Source organism: Hemibagrus wyckioides, linkage group LG02 (assembly GCF_019097595.1).
Source record: "Hemibagrus wyckioides isolate EC202008001 linkage group LG02, SWU_Hwy_1.0, whole genome shotgun sequence".
NCBI classification, from domain to species: domain Eukaryota; kingdom Metazoa; phylum Chordata; class Actinopteri; order Siluriformes; family Bagridae; genus Hemibagrus; species Hemibagrus wyckioides.
Window position 1 is genome coordinate 2,985,200 of NC_080711.1, and position 18,922 is coordinate 3,004,121.

The window sequence follows — 18,922 nt, forward strand, 5'->3', positions numbered from 1 at the left end:
TCACACCCTGCGCTGGATCCATCACTCATCTCTGTGTAGTCAGAGCCAAAAATATCATTACGGTTCGCTCCGAAAAGCCAGGCGGAGTCGCTCGTTCACTCACAGAGACTATTAAAGCCCAGCATATGCACGCTGAGTGCTTCCAAATCCAATCCAAAGCAAATTTGGCTGCTGGGAGCTTGATCCCGGACTCTCCGAACACCTTTATTTACACGCTGATGCTTTCAGAACGCCTCTGTGGCATTTGAAGGAGAAAGACTCATCGTACGTGAAGGGCTTCTGCGCTTCATAAAGAACTCGTTCTCTGACCTTTACACCAAATAAAGTTTAAAACAAGCAAGGGAAGGGGAGAAGAGGAAAGAGACTGAACTGGACTGAAGCAGATAGATGAGGATTTTGTATTTAATTATTATTAAATTTATCAGTAAAGCACTCATCAGTCAGCTGTTGTAAGGTTAAAATTTCTAAATGTTTTTTTTAACCTAATTTTGTTCAAGCAGGATTTTTTGCTGGCATTAATGGCGACTTTTCATCCGAATAAGTCAGAATTTTCTCACCTCAGTGTTAGCATGTCATTATGACTGAAGCAGTGTGTCGTTATATATCACTCATATCTCTCTAGCTAAAAGTGGAGAAAATGGCGCTGGCTCGACACTAGAAACCAACCATGACTCAGCTGAACGGCCAACTGGTGCCACTTGTGGTCAGACTTTAGCCCAACATCTAGGTTACTGGTAATAAGGCAAAGTAGCGTTATTCCTGGTTGCCTGGCAACAGTGCTCTTCATGCTTTGTATGAATTCAGGAGTCATCATAAACATCCACTTCTTGTAGCACTGGTGTCTCTGGGAAGGTGGAGTCTATCCCTTGGGGCCACAAGGTTGAGGTCAACCAATCGCAGGACAACAATCAGACACCACTCAGCTTTTAAACTAGAGAAGGAACCTAGAGGGAAGGTTCTGGCACTGGGAAGAACGTGGTAACTCCGCCCACACACAGGGTGGAGGTAGGAATGAAATCTCCAGCCCCAAGAAGTGTGAGGCAAACAGACTAATCCCTAAAGTTACATTATGTATGAAAGTTTTTATAGATTTCCATAAGGAGATGAGTTTATGGAAAGAGTCTCCAGTGTCAGAGCTGCTAGAACGTTAGTGTTAACAGGACGTTGACTCGCGGACCGCCCACAATGCTGTGGTGTAACTGCAGTCAAACACAGGAAATAATCAGCTTCAAGGGGAAAAGTGTCTTAGCTTCATTACACCACTCAGTCCATCATTATTCAGCATGGTGCAGCCGGTCGTACGCAGACGCAGACGCAGTCGCAGTCGAGGTCCAGCTTTTCAGCTTTCCCTACAGGTTGCCTGAGGTGGTTCAGCGAGAGCAAACGCCTACAGCTTCACTCTCACATCTCCTGCATTTTTCCGCTGGTTCCTTTTCTTTTTATCGCTCCTCCCTGTATCATCTTTTCTCCACACGTCCTGACAGAGACACAGAGCCGCTGCACGACTTCAGACCAATTACGCTCTCGTCTGGACGTTTCTGTACTGGTCCCTGTCACATCTGTCCAGGGTTTTTATTCACAGTGACATCATCGGAGGAGAGAGAGAGAGAGAGAGAGAGAGAGTAAAGAGGCGTGTAGGAGAGGAGAGGAGTGTGCACTCTTTCATTAGTGAGAGTCAGACTTTGTGATAGTTCAGGTCATGTTTGGGAGGGAAAAATAACTCTCTCTCTCTCTCTCTCTCGCTCCCCCCTCTCCCCCTCACCCCCTCTATCTCTTTCCCTCTGTCATACCCCCATCTCTTTCCCTCTGTCATATACCCCCCCCCTTCTCTCTCTTGCCCCCCCCCTCTATCTCTTTCCCCCTGTCACGCCCCCCCCCTTCCTCTCTCCCCTCTCTCTTTCCCTCTGTCATGTCCCCCCTCCCTCTCTCTCTCTCTCTCTCTCTCAGGTATGGAAAGAGGTCGACTCAGGAGGCAAGTCTGGCAGACCTACTGTTCGGAGACAGCAATGAGCACAACCAGCGATCAAGGTGAGACACACACCCATCCACACACACACACACACACACACACACACCCATCCACACACACACACACACACACACCCATACACAAACACACACACACACTCAGAGCTGACTTATACTTTAGTGGTGTTTAGTAGTGATAACAGGAACTAATTTCCTTCATGGACGTGTCACAGGACTGAATACTGTATAACTATAAAAGGAATATAAAAGGAGTATAAAAGTGTACAGTGTGAGGTTCTTTAATAAACAGAAAACATAAAGCACTCAGGGACGAGCTGGTTATCACACCGTCCTGTCACACTCCAGAGAGATGTGTGTGTGTGTGTGGGTAGGTGTGCGGGTGGGTGTGGGTGGGTGTGGGTGTGAGTTCAGTTAATTATTATGGTTAATTATTAAACGCATCACTTCATGAGGTCAGAGTGGGCGTGTCCGAGAACAACACATCGGAATGACTTTATTCCTCACTTCATGAATTTTTCACACCTGAGAGCAGTTCAGAGGGACAGATGGGACAGTTAGCGTTCTCATCCCTCACTCATCCCATCACTTTCTCTCTCTCTCTCTCTCTCTCTTTCTCTCTCTCTCTCTCTCTCTCCCCTCTCCCTCTCCCTCTCTCTCTCTTACATCCTCTCTCTCTTTCCCTCTCTCTTTCTCTCCCTCTCTCTCTCTCTCTCTCTCTCTCTCGCATGACACACACTGAACAGCTGAGAGGCCGTGACATTTTAACACATCATTAAATCAGACTTCAAAGGTGCAGCAAACTCAATTGAGCTGATCATGGGGAGAGAGAGAGAGAGAGAGAGAGAGAGAAAGGGAGGGAGAGTGAGAGAGAGAGAGAGAGAGAGAGAGAGTAAAGGAGTGCAGTAAAAGAGAAAACAGTTTGAGGAAACAAAGATCTACAAGCTGTGATTTTTCTGTTTAATGATAATGCAATGAAAATCTTCTACATGCTCAATTAAATGCTAAATCAATAATCAATATAATAATAAATAAAGAATTTTTAATTATTTTTAAATGTTTATGTCCTTCATAAATGTGTAGCAATTATATGATATAGTTCAGAATATTTTATCTGTAAAGAATAAATTAAACATATTGCAACAAAACATGCAAAAATTATTATTATGCTTATTTATTTGTATTTTTTATATCATATTTTATATATTTTTTTTATTTAATATTTATAATTTTATATTTTTAATTATTTTTATTTTAGTTATTTTTATTATGTATATTTAAATTTACCATGTTGATATTTATACTGTATTTATATTAATTTATTTATATATTTTTTGATTAATTTCATAGTTATATAAGTTAAATAAAATATAAAATAAAATATTAATAACATATTAATTAATAAAATATTAATAGCAAATATAATTGAAATGAATATATTAAAATAAATAATTAAAAATTAAAAAATATATTGTATAAAATTTAAAAATATTTATTATGAATGTAGAATGCTTGTTTGATGTTGAGAATGAAAACTGACCTCATGCGGTGGTGTGTTCCAGGTACGAGGAGTCGTTCATGTGGTGATGCTCACTGTTGCCCCCTGCTGGTCTCCTGTGCCTCCTGCTCCAGAGCCTGCCTCCTGCCGTCGCTCTTCATCCTCCTCCTCCTCATTTCTCTCCATTGAACTGTACATAATTTATTACTAGACAGAGAAAGCGTGTCTCTGAAAACATCACTGTGTTTAACGGAGGATTTATTCTTTCTGTTTGTACATATTACTGACTGTGATTAAAGGTTTACATGACGATACGTCACGTCTCAGACGCTGGTGTTTGCAGGAGAGTGGGAATGATTGAGTGTTAGAAAAAGAAGGACAAGGATCTTTAATGTGGAGTTTATCCTTATTACTGAAGTCCATGGTGATTTAACGCTGCTTGGTGATTGAAATACAGAAAAATCGGTCAGTTTCTCAGCCAAAAAAAAAAAGCTTAGCTTCTTTCAGAGAAGGTGTCTTCACTGGTAGGAGATGATGGGGGTTTCAACAAATAGTTTTCTTCAAAAAAAAAAATTGAAAAATTGAAAAAAAGTTGTTGGCGGCAATGATCACAAAAACTCCTGAGGGATGGAAGGAAGGAAGGAAGGAAGGGTGGAAAGAAGGGAAGGAGAGAAGGAAGGGAGGGAAGGAAGGAATGGAGGGAGGGCAGGAAGGAAGGAAGGGAAGAGAGGGAGGGAAAAAAGGGAAGGAAAAGAAGGGATGTCACAAATGACATTAAAATATAGAAATTATTTATATGCAATATTTGTGTAAATTACATAAATCATGAAACTGGACAATTGTAAATCATTTATATTCATTTATATTATTCATATTTATAACATTTTTATATATATTAATTATTTAATAATTATAATTATTTTATTTTTATATTATTGTGTACACATTGTTTTATAGTTCTGAAATGACCCTAAATAAATAAATAAATAATACAAAATAATTAACATAATAAAGCCATTTTTAATCATCTAAGGCTTATATACTAAAATAAAAAAAAAAAATTAATAAATCTTAATCATGTTAACAGAAATGATCAGAAATGTTCATATTATCAAGAAATCAGACTAAATATGCACTGAAATGATACGGAAAAGACAATTAAATTTAGACTATAAAGCTGTATAGTGTGTACATAATTTATTCTATATTATTAATTACATTTTATTTAATTTTATTTATTTATATGCTTTTAACAGTGGACTCTAAGCAGCTTTACAGAAGTATAGACAATAATAAAATAGTATAAAAAATAATAAAGTTTAAATTTAAATCTCTAACATTTATCCCTATATATTATTAATATTTATATTAAAAAAACAACTACATGTATATACATGCAACTAAACACTAATAACATTAACATAAAAAATGCGATTTGATCATACAATAGTGTGTGTGTGTGTGTGTGTGTGTGTGTGTGTGTGTGTGTGTGTAAAAGGACAAAACAAACATAAATTTTAAAAAATAATATTACTATACGAAAAAAAGGCATTACATGAAAATGTGTGTAATATATATATACACTAATAAAAACAATGCTTAATCATATGAATTAATGAACCATATATCACTATATATACATATGTTAATTTTCTATAAATAAATAAAGATAAATATCTTTCGAAATAACTGATGAATATTTCTGCTATTAAATGAGCGTGGTGTCGATTTAAAGCGGTATGAGTGTTCTGACATGATATCAGCTGGTGGGCCCCACCTCGCACTCAGCCCCAGCCTCAGCCTCAGCCTGCTGTTGCCCCTTTAAGACCACAAAGCGGAGCGCATCTCGGTCGCGAGCGCATCGCGGAGCAAGACAACACAACACGCGCACGCGCATGCTAACGGATCCAGACGCCGGATACAGACAGGTAGAGTTTGATCGTTTCTTTCTTTCTTCCATCCTTTTTTTCATTTTTTACATGGTTTATGTGTGTTTGGGTTAAAACGAACGCACGGTCTGGCAGTTGCCATGGCAGCGTGTTTTCCCCGTGCTGTGTTGTTGTTCCCAGGGTCCATGTTTATGGTGGGCGCGCGCGTGCAGTCCGCTCGAGCATCTCACGTCTGAATGCTTTTGTTCTTTCTTCCAGAAAGAGCGAGAGAGAGAGAGAGAGAGAGAGAGAGATAATCTCAGAAAATGAAGAAAATAAAGAGATGATGGAGAGAGAGGGGGAGGGAGAAAGAGAGAGAGACAGACACAGAGAGAGAGAGAGAGAGAGAGAGAAATCTCAGAAAATGAAGAAAATAAGGAGATGATGGAGAGAGAGAGGAAAAAGAGAGAGGGAGACAGAGAGAGGAAAAAGAGAGAGGGAGAGAGAGAGAGGAAAATGAGAGAGGGAGAGAGAGACAGTGAGAGAGAGGAAAAAGAAACAGAAACACTGTACAAAATAGAAATAAATAGCTCTACATCATGTCTCCATATTGCGCGGTTATATTAGCATATCATGAATTATTCATGATCACGTTGTGTCCTGTAAGTGACATGTCTGAAACGCAGGTGCTTTTTATCTTATTTATATATTTTTAAACCATGTTTTCTATATTCTAGACAATATCAGAGCTGTAAAATCCCACACAGCGGTGAAATGTTAGCATGGTGTTATCACGGTGTAAACAGAAGGTAGATGATTAACATGGGGTAAGCTTTGTTCGGAGGCTCATTTGCATATTATGTAAGCAGGAAAACAATGCACGAGGCAATGCTGTGAGAAAATAATCAATAAACGACAGGGTGAGTGTGTGATGTCCTTTTACTGCCAACACCAGCAGTGTGTTATTTATTAAAGAAAGACATTTAGGTACTATCCGTTTATAGCTTGTTATAGCAGTTAAGTGACACTGGAGACTCCTTCCTTAAATGTTAACCACGATCACATGCTTTGACCTTTGCTTTTGTTACTATAGAAACGATATCATGTCAGAACGAGCGCATTAACGTTCATATATCCCTCTGATTTGTATCCACAGATTTCTAAACTTCTGGCTCAGACCTCATTTGCATATTGTTTCCATGAATCATCCAGTAAAACGGCTTAGTCAGGGAGCTCATTTGCATATTCATCTGTGATTTGCATAATGGAGTATGTGGAAATGCAACTGTACATTCGACTTGTTTGTCTCCGTCATCAGTGAAGTGTGTGTGTGTGTGTGTGTGAGACGGGTCCGTGATTTAGTGTTATTAATGAGATTTCTATTTTCTCGCACCACTGAGCTCTGAATATCAGGAGATTAGCATGAAAATAAGACAGGACGATGAACTGCACACGCCTTCACAGAGCACACGGCCATTGTGTGTGTGTGTGTGTGTGTCAGGGTGGCAGATGGGGTGTGGAGTTCCGGGCCCCAAGGAGCAGATGGAGATCTGAGTGTGAGATGGAGACCTGAGTGTGATGATCACAATATAGCAATTATTAGAAATGCCAGAATTTTCTATTTGTTGTAGAGTTTATTGAGTTGCAATACATCGATTTATCTATCCGTTCTTCAGTCCATCCACCCATCCAACCATTCATTTATCAGTCAATCTTTCTAGTTATCTGTTCATCTATCCTTTCATTTATCCTTCCATCCAGCCATTCATCTATCAGCCTATCCATCATTTTATTCATCCATGCTTTAATTTATCCATCCATCCATTTATCCCTCCATTCCTCAATGTATCAGTCCATCCATTTATCCTTTCATCCACCCATTTATCCATCCATTCATTCATTTATAAATCCATCCATCATTTTATTCATCCATCTATCCATCCATTCATTTTTCCATCCATCTCTTTATTTCTTTATTCCTTCATACATTTATCCAGCTATTATTTCTTATCCATTCATCCACTGAACATAAAATCTTCTTAAGAAAAAAATCCTTTGTTTGCACTGGTGACAGCCATCTGATGAGGTACCAACCACCTACCCCTCTATCTATTTATCTATCTATTTGTCTATCTGTTTATGGAATTCTGTACATTCTGGCAGTAAAATGAAAGGTCAGGAACGTCTTCAGGAACATAACCGGAGTCTTGTGCTCTATATTTATTCTGACTAGACTCCCGTGTTGCCCCTGTGGGGTTTTCCCCCGGGAGCTGAGGTCGTAGACACACGTAGCCGAAAGGAACTGGAGCGAATCCCTTTGTCAGGGAGGATACTGTACAGAGCTTCTGCTGCTCACATCAGAGCATTCCGGAACGATCTACAGCTCCGTCTCAGAAGCTCACTCCACTCCGGCCGGGATCTCAGTGGAGCCGGAGTCTATCACGGGAACGCCGTGTGGGAGGTGGGAATACACCCTGGATGCGACTCCAGCACATCTCCGTCTGCAGCTCAATGCATTTATTTATTTATTTATTTATTTATTTATATATCTCGAGAACTGATCTGACCCACTTTAACACGAGTTCCCACATTCCGACTGAGAAAAGGAGGCAAGTGGAAATTTCTGAGGTCTGTGCTGTGTGTCTGAGCAAATCCATTTAACAGAGAGGAATTTTCAGTTAAATTGTCTTTATTTGTCACAGATACATTACTGCACAGTGAAATTCTTTCTTTGCATATCCCATCCGTGAGAGTCGGGGTCAGAGCGCAGGGTCAGCCATGATGCAGCGCCCCTGGAGCAGGGTGGGATGGGGGCTTTGCTCAAGGGCCCAGTGGTGGCAGCTCGGCGGTGCTGGGGCTTGAATCCTGGTCTTCCGGTCAAAACCATGAGCCTTAACCACTTGAGCTACCACCGCCCCCAAATTTTTGAGGACTAGCTGTAAGATGCACACAGATATATGCTAATGCTAGTCAGAAAGCATTAGGAAGCATGACAGCTTCCGAAATCGTCCGTCTCTCCTAAGCAAGTGACATATGACCTTTGGTGACCTTTGGCACAGATTCCATCCAGGAGCCTTTGACTCCAGGTGAACACACAGTCCTTCAGCTGTAAACTTTCCGATTTAGCGATTATCCATCTTTCCTTTCACTCCAGCATGGATGTGTTGATGCCGATCTGTTACTGAGATGAAGTGTGTTGTATTTGCCTTCAACCAAAATCTGGCTAACTAGCAGGGATACGTATGAGCTCAGGATCGAAGCTGGTGTGTGTGTGTGTGTGTGTGTGTTCTCCCAGGCCCGTTCACCCTGCCGAGGCTCCCTACACACTCGGATATAAATATCTCCTTCAAGTCCAGGCTGCAGTGGTGTTAGAGACTCGGAGCGAGTCGTGTGTGTGTTTATAGCTACAGCTAACGTTGTGGAACTTTCAGCTATTCCTTCATTTATTCTTTTTCTCTTCTGGAGTTAATAAAAGACGCACTGGGGGATAAAATATCACAGCAGCAGTAACCTGGCTTCAGGCTTGTGCTGGCTAATTAATCCCTCTAATCTGAATCAGTGTTTTCAAAATGTTTCCAAATGTTTCCACACACACACACACGCGCACACACACACACACTTTATTTATAACTGTATACACAGAGTCAGTTTTTGGAGAGGAACAAACGCCTCAGGTTTTGTAGAGACACAGTTCGTGTGTGTGTGTGTGTGTGTGTGTGTGTGAGAGAGAGAGAGAGAGAGAGAGAGAGAACAAGCTGAGAATCAGGGAACGGCACCAGAAAGCTCATTAGAGCTGCTTTTAAACTTCCTGTCAGAGTCTCTCTCTGTCTCCAGCACCTGCTGGTCACTATTATAGTGTCCTTTGTGTGTGTGTGTGTGTGTGTTACCATCCTGTTTTTAGTATCTCCTACTGACATTACTGATGACGCTAATTATCACAATCCAAAAATAAAAACTAAAAAAAAATTATAGTTTGACTTTTTAATAAACAAATGAATAAATAAATAAGCAAACAAACAAATAAATAAACAAATAAATGTCCCCAATGGGTCATCACCAGGATCAGATCAAAACAGATCCCCCAAACACTCACACTCACACACACACACACAGCAAAATGCAGTCTTCGTTTTCTAATTCAACACATTGCCATGGTAACCAAGGACCTCGACCATGACCCCGCCTCTACACAGTTACATACTGAACGAACCCAAGTCACACTCCGTCTGACTGGAACCCCATCAGTGACACGTTCCACAGTGTCACAGTGTCACAAACTGTGTGTGTGTGTGTGTGTGTGAGAGAGAGTTTAATGAAGTGTACAGAAGAGCTTCACAGACTGAGCTGAACCCCGAGCTATCATCGCTCTCACATCATTCTCTCTCTCTCTATATCTTTCTCTGTAGATCGGAGATCGACTCGTCATGCCTGTAGCCACCACTCACACAGAGCCTGGTAAGTCCTCACGTTCCAGCGTTTTTACTCAGAAGTGTTCATCATCCTCACACAAGTGTCCACTTACAGCGAGAAGAATTTATCGCCTTCATCACACACTCCTGAGTTCATCTTCATCACTGCACACAGAGGGGTGGAGCTATCTGCTCCCAGAAAGTGCAGTCTGAACTAAATGAAGATTTTCTCTCATCTGATTTAAAAACTGATACTGAAACATCTGTTAGTGTGTCCTCATTATACTGGTGACAGGTTTGATGGCAAAAGTTAACCTCCCTCTCTGTCTCTCTCTCTTTCTCTCTCTCTCTCTATTTCTCCCTATTTCTCTCTATATATTTCTCAATCTCTCTCTCACCCTCACCTTCTCTCTCCCCCTCTCTCATTCCTCCCTCTCTCTTTCTCCCTCTCTCTCACACCCTCATCTGTCCCACCCTCCCCCTCCCCCTCTCTCCCCTCTCCCCCCTCTCACTCCTCCCTCTCTCTTTCTCTCTCTCTCTCACTCTCTTCCTCTCTCACCCCTCTCCCTCTCCCTCTCTCGCTCCCCCATTCCCTCACCCCTCCCTCCCTCTCTCTCCCTCTCTCTCTCTCTCTCTCTCTCTAGTTCTGTCGCAGGTGGATGCTCTGAGTGACAGCACCAGCTCCGCCACCGCCAATGACCTCGACCTCATCTTCCTCAAAGGCATCATGGAAAGTCCAGGGGTGAGTTTGCTAAACAAAACACACACACACACCCACTCCCACACACACACCCACACACACACCCACACACCCACACACACACAATATCGTAGAAGTTCTGTGTGTTCCACAGAATGCAGAGAGTCCGGAGGAACCTCGTCTCGAGGCGGTGGGAGACAAAAACATAGAGTTGCTGCAGGACATCCTGAGGGACCTGAGTCCCATCACACACCGCAGTAACACGGCTGCCGAGCTCTCCAACATCCTCAACCAGCCCCATTTCCAGGTACATGCTCCTCACACACAAACCTGCAACTATCTTTATGAGTAAGGTGTGAGAGTGTGACGTGATGTGTTCGGTTTGCAGTCTCTCCTGGAGACTCACGACTCGGTGGCCTCTAAAACATGTGAAACTCCTCCCCCGAGCCCACAAGCTGCCGTGGAACTGAACCTGCCTCCGGTCCCCACTGACGCCGTGCGCATGGTGGGCATCCGCAAAGTGGCCGGGGAACAACTGGTACGACTTCAACAACATACACGATGACGTTCAGAACCTGAGCCTTACAAGAAAACACATGAAATATTTCCCCTGGGTCCTAGTAAACTCGGTTAAACACAATCCTGTACACATGTAATATATATGTATAATTAATTATTTATATATATAATTAAACATCTTAGATTTAACAATAACAAACCAGTGACAGAAAAGGGGCGGAGACATTGTTACGTAATCTCCCTGACTCCTCGCTCTCCAGGGCGTGACTTTCCGGATTGAGAAGGGAGAGCTGGTGATCGCTCGGATCCTGCACGGTGGGATGATCGATCAGCAGGGGCTCCTCCACGTGGGGGACATCATAAAGGAAGTGAACGGGAAGGACGTAGGGGACGACCCGCGTGTTCTCCAGGAGGTGCTGCAGGAGGCCAGTGGCAGCATCGTGCTCAAAGTCCTGCCCAGCTACCAGGAGCCGCAGCCCCCCAGACAGGTAGCAATGCCGAGTCGGAGTTTCGCACCAGCATCGTAACTATAGTAACGGCTCATTTACACATTTACACGATGAGGAGGAGGAGGAGACTCCAGTGTCAGAGCTTGAAGGCTTGACGTATTTTACACAACAATTCAAATCAGTTTATTTGTATTGCGCTTTTAACAGTGCACATGTTCTCAAAGCAGCTTTACAGAAGTATAGAAAAGTGTAAAGTTTATCTCTAACTTTTATCCCTAATGAGAAGCCTGAGGTGAGGGTGGTGAGGAAGAAACCTCGAGAGGAACCAGGCTCAGAAGGGAACCTAATCCTCATTTGGGTGACACTGGACACTGGATAATGTAACTGTTGATAATGTCCTTTCTTCAACAGCAACCAAGAGCTCTTGAGGAACTAGTAGGTCAGTGTAGTTTCTGAGTTTATTAAATACTTCCTTCTGCTGGAAGCCGACGTTGTGATGGCAGTCCAGAGACGGAGTGATAGTTTCCGAGAAGTTCCGTCCACAGCTCCTGGTCACAGGCTGTCCACACCACCAGCACCACCAACCAGGGGAAGAGCATCTGGATGTGCACAAGCTGCCTACGTCTGGTTTCCTGGCATGACCTTTAACCCTGAGCCACCGCTCCAGGGGTCGCTGTACCACATCTCTCCAGAAATGTCTGAGGACAGTAAACTCAGCCTGGTTTTCTTCCTTCTTCCTTGCAGGTCTTTGTGAAGTGCCATTTCAATTACGACCCGGCCAGCGACAACCTGATTCCCTGTAAGGAAGCCGGACTGCAGTTCAACAGCGGAGACATTCTGCAGATCGTCAACCAGGAGGACGTCAACTGGTGGCAGGTACGACTTGCAAGATGTCATGGACCTCACACACACACACACACACACACATGGTACATCTAACGTCTTTTTCTGACGTGCCCCAACGGTAGACGTAACTATAAATAGATAATAAGTAAACTTTTAATTTATATTTATATATTGTTAGCTGTGATTTACACGGAAGCTACTCGAGTGTCCGGTCGCTGTACTATTCCTGCTATTGGTTGCCATAGTAACAAGTTTTATCCGCAGGTGGCGCAGGTGGCATTCCAAGTGCTGCTAAAATGAAGCAATATTTTGCTGCTGGTGAATAAATTTCATCATCATCTTCATCAATATAAGAGATGAAGGAGATCTCAATTTTGTCTCTGGACACGCCCACTTTACTAGTTTAGTATTTAATACACAGAGCTGTAAAAGGTGATGAGCGAGTAATGGAAGTGTGTGTGTGTGTGTGTGTGTGTGTGTGTAGGCTCGACGGGTTCAGGGAGGACGTGCCGGGCTCATCCCCAGTCAGCTGCTGGAGGAGAAGAGGAAAGCGTTTGTGAAGAGAGATGTGGAGCTCCCACCAGCAGGTAGCGCTGTTCCTCTGCTGGAATATCCCATCTACAGCCATCATCATCATCATCATGTTTTAGATATTCTTAGATATTTACACAATTGTTTCTCTGAACCTACAAGTAAAACTGGAGAGAGATTCCATCAGGAAATTGAACACACATCAGGAATGTTTGACTATTTGTAGATAAATGGTGAGCATCAGACTGGGGAAGGAAACCATATTTATACAGCTGCAACAGAAACACACATCTGGGTTGAAGGCTTACTGTAGTCTCAGTTGAAGTTGCTGCACCTCAGAGGAAATGTTCAGACACAGAGTTCATCCCGATCTCGAGCTTTTGGTGTGTAAAGCTGAAGCGAGCGCTGCTGTGTTTCAGGTACACTGTGTAGCGGGATCGGAGGCAAGAAGAAGAAGAAAATGATGTATCTGACCACCAAAAACGCAGGTTTGTGCTCCGTTTTAACAAATTTGAATTCTATTAATGAAGCTCCACCCCCCTTTTTTTTACAATGTACACAAATCAGCCATTACATTGTGAGAGGTGAAGTGAATAAGACTGAGTATCTCCTCATCATGGCACCTGTTAGTGGGTGGGATATATTAGGCAGCAAGTCAACATTTTGTCCTCAAAGTTGATGTGTTTGAAGCAGGAAAAATGGACAAGAGTAAGGGGCGAATTGTGATGGCTAGACCACTATATCAGAGCAAGCTGCAGCTCTTGTGGGGGTGTTCCGGGTCTGCAGTGGTCAGTATCTATCAAAAGTGTTCCAAGGAAGGAACAGTGGTGAACCGGCGACAGGGTCATTGATGCACGTGGGGAGAGAAGGCTGGCCCGTGTGATCTGATCCAACAGACGAGCTACTGTTGCTCAGATTGCTGGTTCTGATAGAAAGGGGTCAGAATACACAGTGCAGGACGGGTCAGGGCTGTTTTGGCAGCAAAAGGGGGACCGACACAATATTAGGCAAGTGGTCATAATGTTATGCCTGATCTGTGTATTTATTTTACAAACAAATAAAGCATCCAAGCATCCAATCCAAGCACAGTGTTCAGAAAATTAAGGATTAAAGATCTAATAAATAACATTAACGCTCTTTACCCATCCCCTGATATTTAATATGATCGTATGCTGGAGATCGTGTTAGATTGGACCATATTTCACTTTCCCTTCTCGCCTCACTCAGATTTTGACATGCATGAGCTGATGATCTATGAGGAAGTGGCCCAGGTTCCTCCGTTCAAGAGGAAAACGCTGGTTCTGATCGGAGCTCAGGGAGTCGGCCGGCGCAGCTTAAAGAACAAGCTCCTGGTCTCGGATCCTCATCTGTTCGGAACCACGATTCCCTGTGAGTAAAAGCTGCTATTAGTATAGCAGATATTAACCCTAAAAGTTCTGATGAAATTTTCCTGGAAATATCAGTCGTAAACGTTGCTGCTTGATCCCTCAGACACTTCCAGGAAGCCTAAGGCAGGCGAGAGGGAGAGCAGGATGTACGCCTTCACGAGCCGAAGCAAAATGGAGGCTGACATAAAGGCAGGTCGTTACCTGGAGCATGGCGAATATGACGGAAACCTGTACGGCACCAAGATCGACTCCATCCACGAGGTAGCCGAGGCAGGACGTCTCTGCATCCTGGACGTCCACCCGCAGGTGAGATACAGAACGAGTTCAGTAAGGATCATGCGCTGCTGTATGAAGAAGATGCGAGCTTCATCGTTACATACGTTTGTCTAGGCTCTGAAGATCTTAAGGACATCAGAGTTCCTGCCTTATGTAGTTTTCATTGATGCTCCAGAGTTTGAGGTGCTCAGATCCATGAACAGAGCAGGCATCGAGGCCGGAGTGGTCAGCAAAGAGCTAACGGTGAGAGCCTCACCACATTAACATTCTATTTATGGCCGAACTTCATCTCTGTAAGTCTGAAAAACCTCAAACGCTGAAAAACTCTGTGTCCATCTTCTTCCTGGCAGGATGCTGAGCTGAACAGGATACTGGATGATAGCTGGAGGATTAAGAAGGCGTATGGACACTACTTCGACCTGACCATCGTAAACGACGGCCTGGACAGGACCTACAGCGGTCTGAAGGCTGCACTGAAGAAGCTGAGCGGAGTTCAGCAGTGGGTTCCGGTCAGCTGGGTGTTTTAGAAAACTATCCCTCATTCAAAACTCATTTCAGTTACATGAAAGTTTATTTATTTATTTATTTATTTATTTATTTATTTATTTATTTATTATACTGAGTGAGAGTGTGTTTTGTAGCTTCTACCTGCCCTTCACACGTCGCTATATGTGTAAAAAAAAGTAGGCTCTGTCTCAAATCACACATCACTTGATTAGAAGTGAAATTTAACCCTGCCTCACGACAAGCTCCAATCAGCGATATTCCAGATTATTACAGTGTTTATAAGCCTGAGTGTGTGATTTGAGACACGTAATTAATAACAGACGTACACGATGACCAGCTAACAGGCGCAGGGACTATAGCAACGTCCGAAACTCTTGCACTAATACATCAGGGAGATAAACACACAGTCCACTACCAGGAACTGCTTTACTGTTTGTTTTCACTTCCTAATGTGAACTAATACAACACTGATGATGATGATGATGGTGGTGGTGATGGTGATGGTGGTGATGAAGCATAAAGCATATGGAAGCTGTACTGATTTGGGTGACTGGATCGTCTGAAGTGCTGAAATATACAAATCCCAGTGCCAAGGAAAAAAGAAAGAAGCAGAGGTTCAATGGAAAAAAATTCCAGAAAACGGTCCGAAAGTTTTATAAAGCGAGCCAACACACAACAGCAGACTCTGATAGCTGTGAGGATGAGGAGGTAGTAGTGTTCACTCGTTTATTAACAGGGTCTAATGAACACCTTCACATGAGGTCAGCAAAACAGTACGGTCTGGTCCAGTTTGGTTTGACTGGACGTTATTACAGATAATAGTCCAGCGACTCTACAGAGAAATAAAACACAGAGAGCAGGAGTTAGAGTTGAGGAAACTCATGTCCACTTTCCATTTTTGATTGACTGACTGACTGACTGACTGACTGATTGATTGGTTGATTGACTGATTGATTGGTTTATTGATTGATTGTATGATTGACTGGTTTATTGACTGATTGATTGGTTTATTGACTGACTGACTGATTAACTGATTGATTGGTTTATTGATTGATTCACTACCTGATTGATTTATTGACTGGTTGATCGACTGGTTAACTGATTGATTGGCTTATTAATTGATTGATTGATTGACTGATTGATTGACTGACTTATGGACTGACTGATTGACTGATGCTGATTGCTCCTCCAAGATGGTGGTTAATTCCAAACTCCGCCCTTTCAAGAGCTTTAGGAAAAGTAAAACCAATTGACTGATTTATTGATTGACTGTTCGGTTTATAGATTGATTGAAGGACTGATGGGTTGGTTTGTTGACTGATTGATTGGTTTATTGACTGACTGACTGATGCTGGTCCTCCAAGATGGTGTTTAATTCCAAACTCCGTACTTTAAAGAGCTTAAGGAAAAGTAAAAGCAAACATTTCAAACTTCCTGCAAGATCCCGTTTTTCAAATACAATCATGTTAGCTGAGTTTTTTTAGAGACAAAACACTTCAAAGGAAGTAATGTGACATCATTAGCAGGACAATTAACGGCTTCGTGATCACGTGACCAGGTTAGACGCTCAGGTTAGGCTCTTTGTGAAATCAGGAACTGTGTAGAATAGGTTAGCTGTCACTACTTGACCCGTACCAGAAACACGATTTGTACTGCGCATGTGCGGAACTGAGTCTACCTCTGGTCTGTTATGATGAAACGATTTACCACAGTTTATTTATACGCCAGATATTTATAATGTAGTTATAGTGCTACTAATAATATAACAGCAGCAATTCCACGCAGTACAGATTGTGTTTCCGGTACGGATTGATTAGTGACATTAGCCCTCATTTTGAAATTCTGAGCTTTAGCATAAAATGGGGAAAATACTTAGCGAATGAATATGAAGTTAATGCTGTTAAATTTGGCTTGAAAAGAAAACCATGAAGTAAATGGATGTGTTTATTGTGGTCTACTTAAAAACACTAACACGACGAGGAGTAATCAGCTCGCCACGCATGACTTACCGGAGTCACGTGTACAGGTGCAACACGGTTCTTCCACGACTTCCGGTTCTTCTTCTTTTTCTTTTTTCTTTTTTAAATCTTTTTTTTTTATTTTATTTTAACCCAATTTATTTCAATTAATTGTATTTTAAATTAACTTATGTAAGTAATTTAAAATAACATTTAATTAATTAATTTATTTATTATTATTTTTTTTGTTTTGTTTTGTTTTTTTGTTTAATCTCCAAGACCAAACTATATGGACCAAATGTTTTAAAATCAAAGCAGTTCCTGGTAGTGGACTCATATTTACAGACACTACTGTAGTTTCCCTTACAGAAAAATCACACGTGATGGCAAACTGAAATCGCACGTGGACAACATGGATGGTTTAATTCGTACGAGAAAAATCACACCATTGATATGAAAAATGAGCATATGGAGGAAAAACATACAAAATGTAAGCCCTGTGTGAAATATGAAAGCTCTTATTAAATCCAAACACATGACGATTCACACGTGACTTTTCTGTAAGGATCAGTCTTGAGATAGAAACCAGATTCAATCCTCACATCACTGTTTTTATAAGAAGACGATATAAACCTATAGTATTGACCAATGCAATAGTTAATAGTCTGCTGTTTTTTCTACCGAATTCTATTTTATTACATCTTCAGTGTGCTTTCTTAAACTTCATAAACTTTAATCGTCGTGCACGTGCAAACTGTAGTAGCATAGGATTGTGTTTTTCTTTTTCAAACCAGGGAGGCTTGTATTTAAATCCCACATTTATACACTATATTGCCAAAAGTATTTGGACACCCCTCCAATTCATTGAGTTTTGGCCTGACTCGCAGTCTCCCCTCTAATTCAGTTCTATGCGGTTGAGGTCAGGACTCTGTGCAGGCCAGTCAAGGGGAAGGGGTCATCCCCAAACTGTTCCCACAAAGTATGAAATTGTCTAAAATGTCTTGGTATGAAGCTGAAGCATTAAGAGTTCCTTTCACTGGAACTAAGGGGCCGAGTCCAACCCCTGAAAAACAACACCTGAACTCAATAACTTGAGGGGTGTCCCAAAACTTTTGGCAATTTAGTGCATCTTTATTGTTTCCCTACAGATTGAATGGATTATATTATATAATATAATATATAATTACATATAGCAGCTCAGTTGACCAGAAACCTCCAGTTATGTCAGATCAGTGGCAGTGTTGTGGCTTACTTCGTGTTGATGATGAACCAATAGATGAGTAACGAGGAGAGAATAAAGTGTGCATGCCATCTGTGAAGTGTTTCCGCACTGCATGTGTTATTCAACATGGCATTAAATCATCCACCGCTTTGCAAAAAAACAGCAAATTAGCCGTGTTGTTATCTGCTCTGTGACGATCTCCATACTGACAATCCACTCATCTTCATTCATGCAAGCTGTAAAGCATGGATACCGGCAGCTATTTATTAACGAAGGGGAATTTGAAATAAAGCTTACTGTCTTTTGTTTTCGTGATATTTTCAACAAAATGTAGCTCCAGTGAATGTATAGGCTACACATGTCCTGTTCTGATTGTGATATGTTTTTTCTGAAATAAATGGCCCAAAAAAAGACATCTGTGAATTTTTTTGCAAATTTCTGAGGTAAAATGTGAAGCATGAGACACGTGACCTTTCATAGGTGTTCACCAGCCTTGAATGTGTCTGTGTGGATGTTCAATGAAGTCAATAAACCTTTGGCATAATTTCTCTCCTTCAATAACTTTCGGATGTTTGAGCACAGTGACTCAGAGAAATTATAAAACATTAAAACTTGTCTATAAAAGTCTCACAATTAGATTATGACACTCGAAAAAAAAAGGTTATGTAAGGTATGATGGACAAATGAGTTTTGGTATAAAGCTGAGGCCGTCTAAAGACCGTCCTATTTATTTATCTATCTATCTATCTATCTATCTATCTATCT

The 18,922-nt window shown here is 41.8% G+C and overlaps 2 protein-coding genes and 1 long non-coding RNA gene across 4 annotated transcripts in view; 2 read left to right on the plus strand and 1 right to left on the minus strand.

The window, feature by feature from the left end:
• The window catches only part of pyya (peptide YYa), a 6,655-nt gene extending 2,934 nt beyond the window's left edge, over positions 1-3,721 (plus strand). The window contains exons 3-4 of the mRNA XM_058404959.1: positions 1,948-2,028; positions 3,549-3,721. Coding sequence (XP_058260942.1) covers positions 1,948-2,028; positions 3,549-3,573 — 106 coding nt within the window. The 3' untranslated portion in view covers positions 3,574-3,721. The remainder of the gene's footprint in view (positions 1-1,947; positions 2,029-3,548) is intronic.
• The window catches only part of LOC131362740 (uncharacterized), a 23,745-nt gene extending 17,831 nt beyond the window's left edge, over positions 1-5,914 (minus strand). Inside the window, exons 1-2 of the long non-coding RNA XR_009206234.1 lie at positions 5,262-5,914; positions 3,527-4,104 (exon numbers count right to left, since the gene is read on the minus strand). This is a non-coding gene — a long non-coding RNA (uncharacterized LOC131362740). The remainder of the gene's footprint in view (positions 1-3,526; positions 4,105-5,261) is intronic.
• On the plus strand, positions 5,314-18,555 carry mpp2a (MAGUK p55 scaffold protein 2a). Of its 2 annotated transcripts, none has more exons than XM_058404938.1 (13): positions 5,314-5,412; positions 9,759-9,807; positions 10,406-10,503; positions 10,616-10,768; positions 10,850-10,999; positions 11,241-11,468; positions 12,174-12,305; positions 12,760-12,862; positions 13,226-13,294; positions 14,034-14,195; positions 14,298-14,500; positions 14,585-14,713; positions 14,821-18,555. In XM_058404938.1, exons 1-13 carry the CDS (start codon positions 5,380-5,382, stop codon positions 14,995-14,997), a joined length of 1,686 nt encoding a protein of 561 aa, XP_058260921.1. In that variant the 5' UTR covers positions 5,314-5,379; the 3' UTR covers positions 14,998-18,555. The 2 variants fall into 2 exon arrangements, with proteins under 2 accessions (XP_058260921.1, XP_058260930.1); XM_058404947.1 differs by lacking the exon at positions 5,314-5,412 and adding an exon at positions 5,773-7,813.
• Positions 18,556-18,922: the final 367 nt, after the last annotated feature.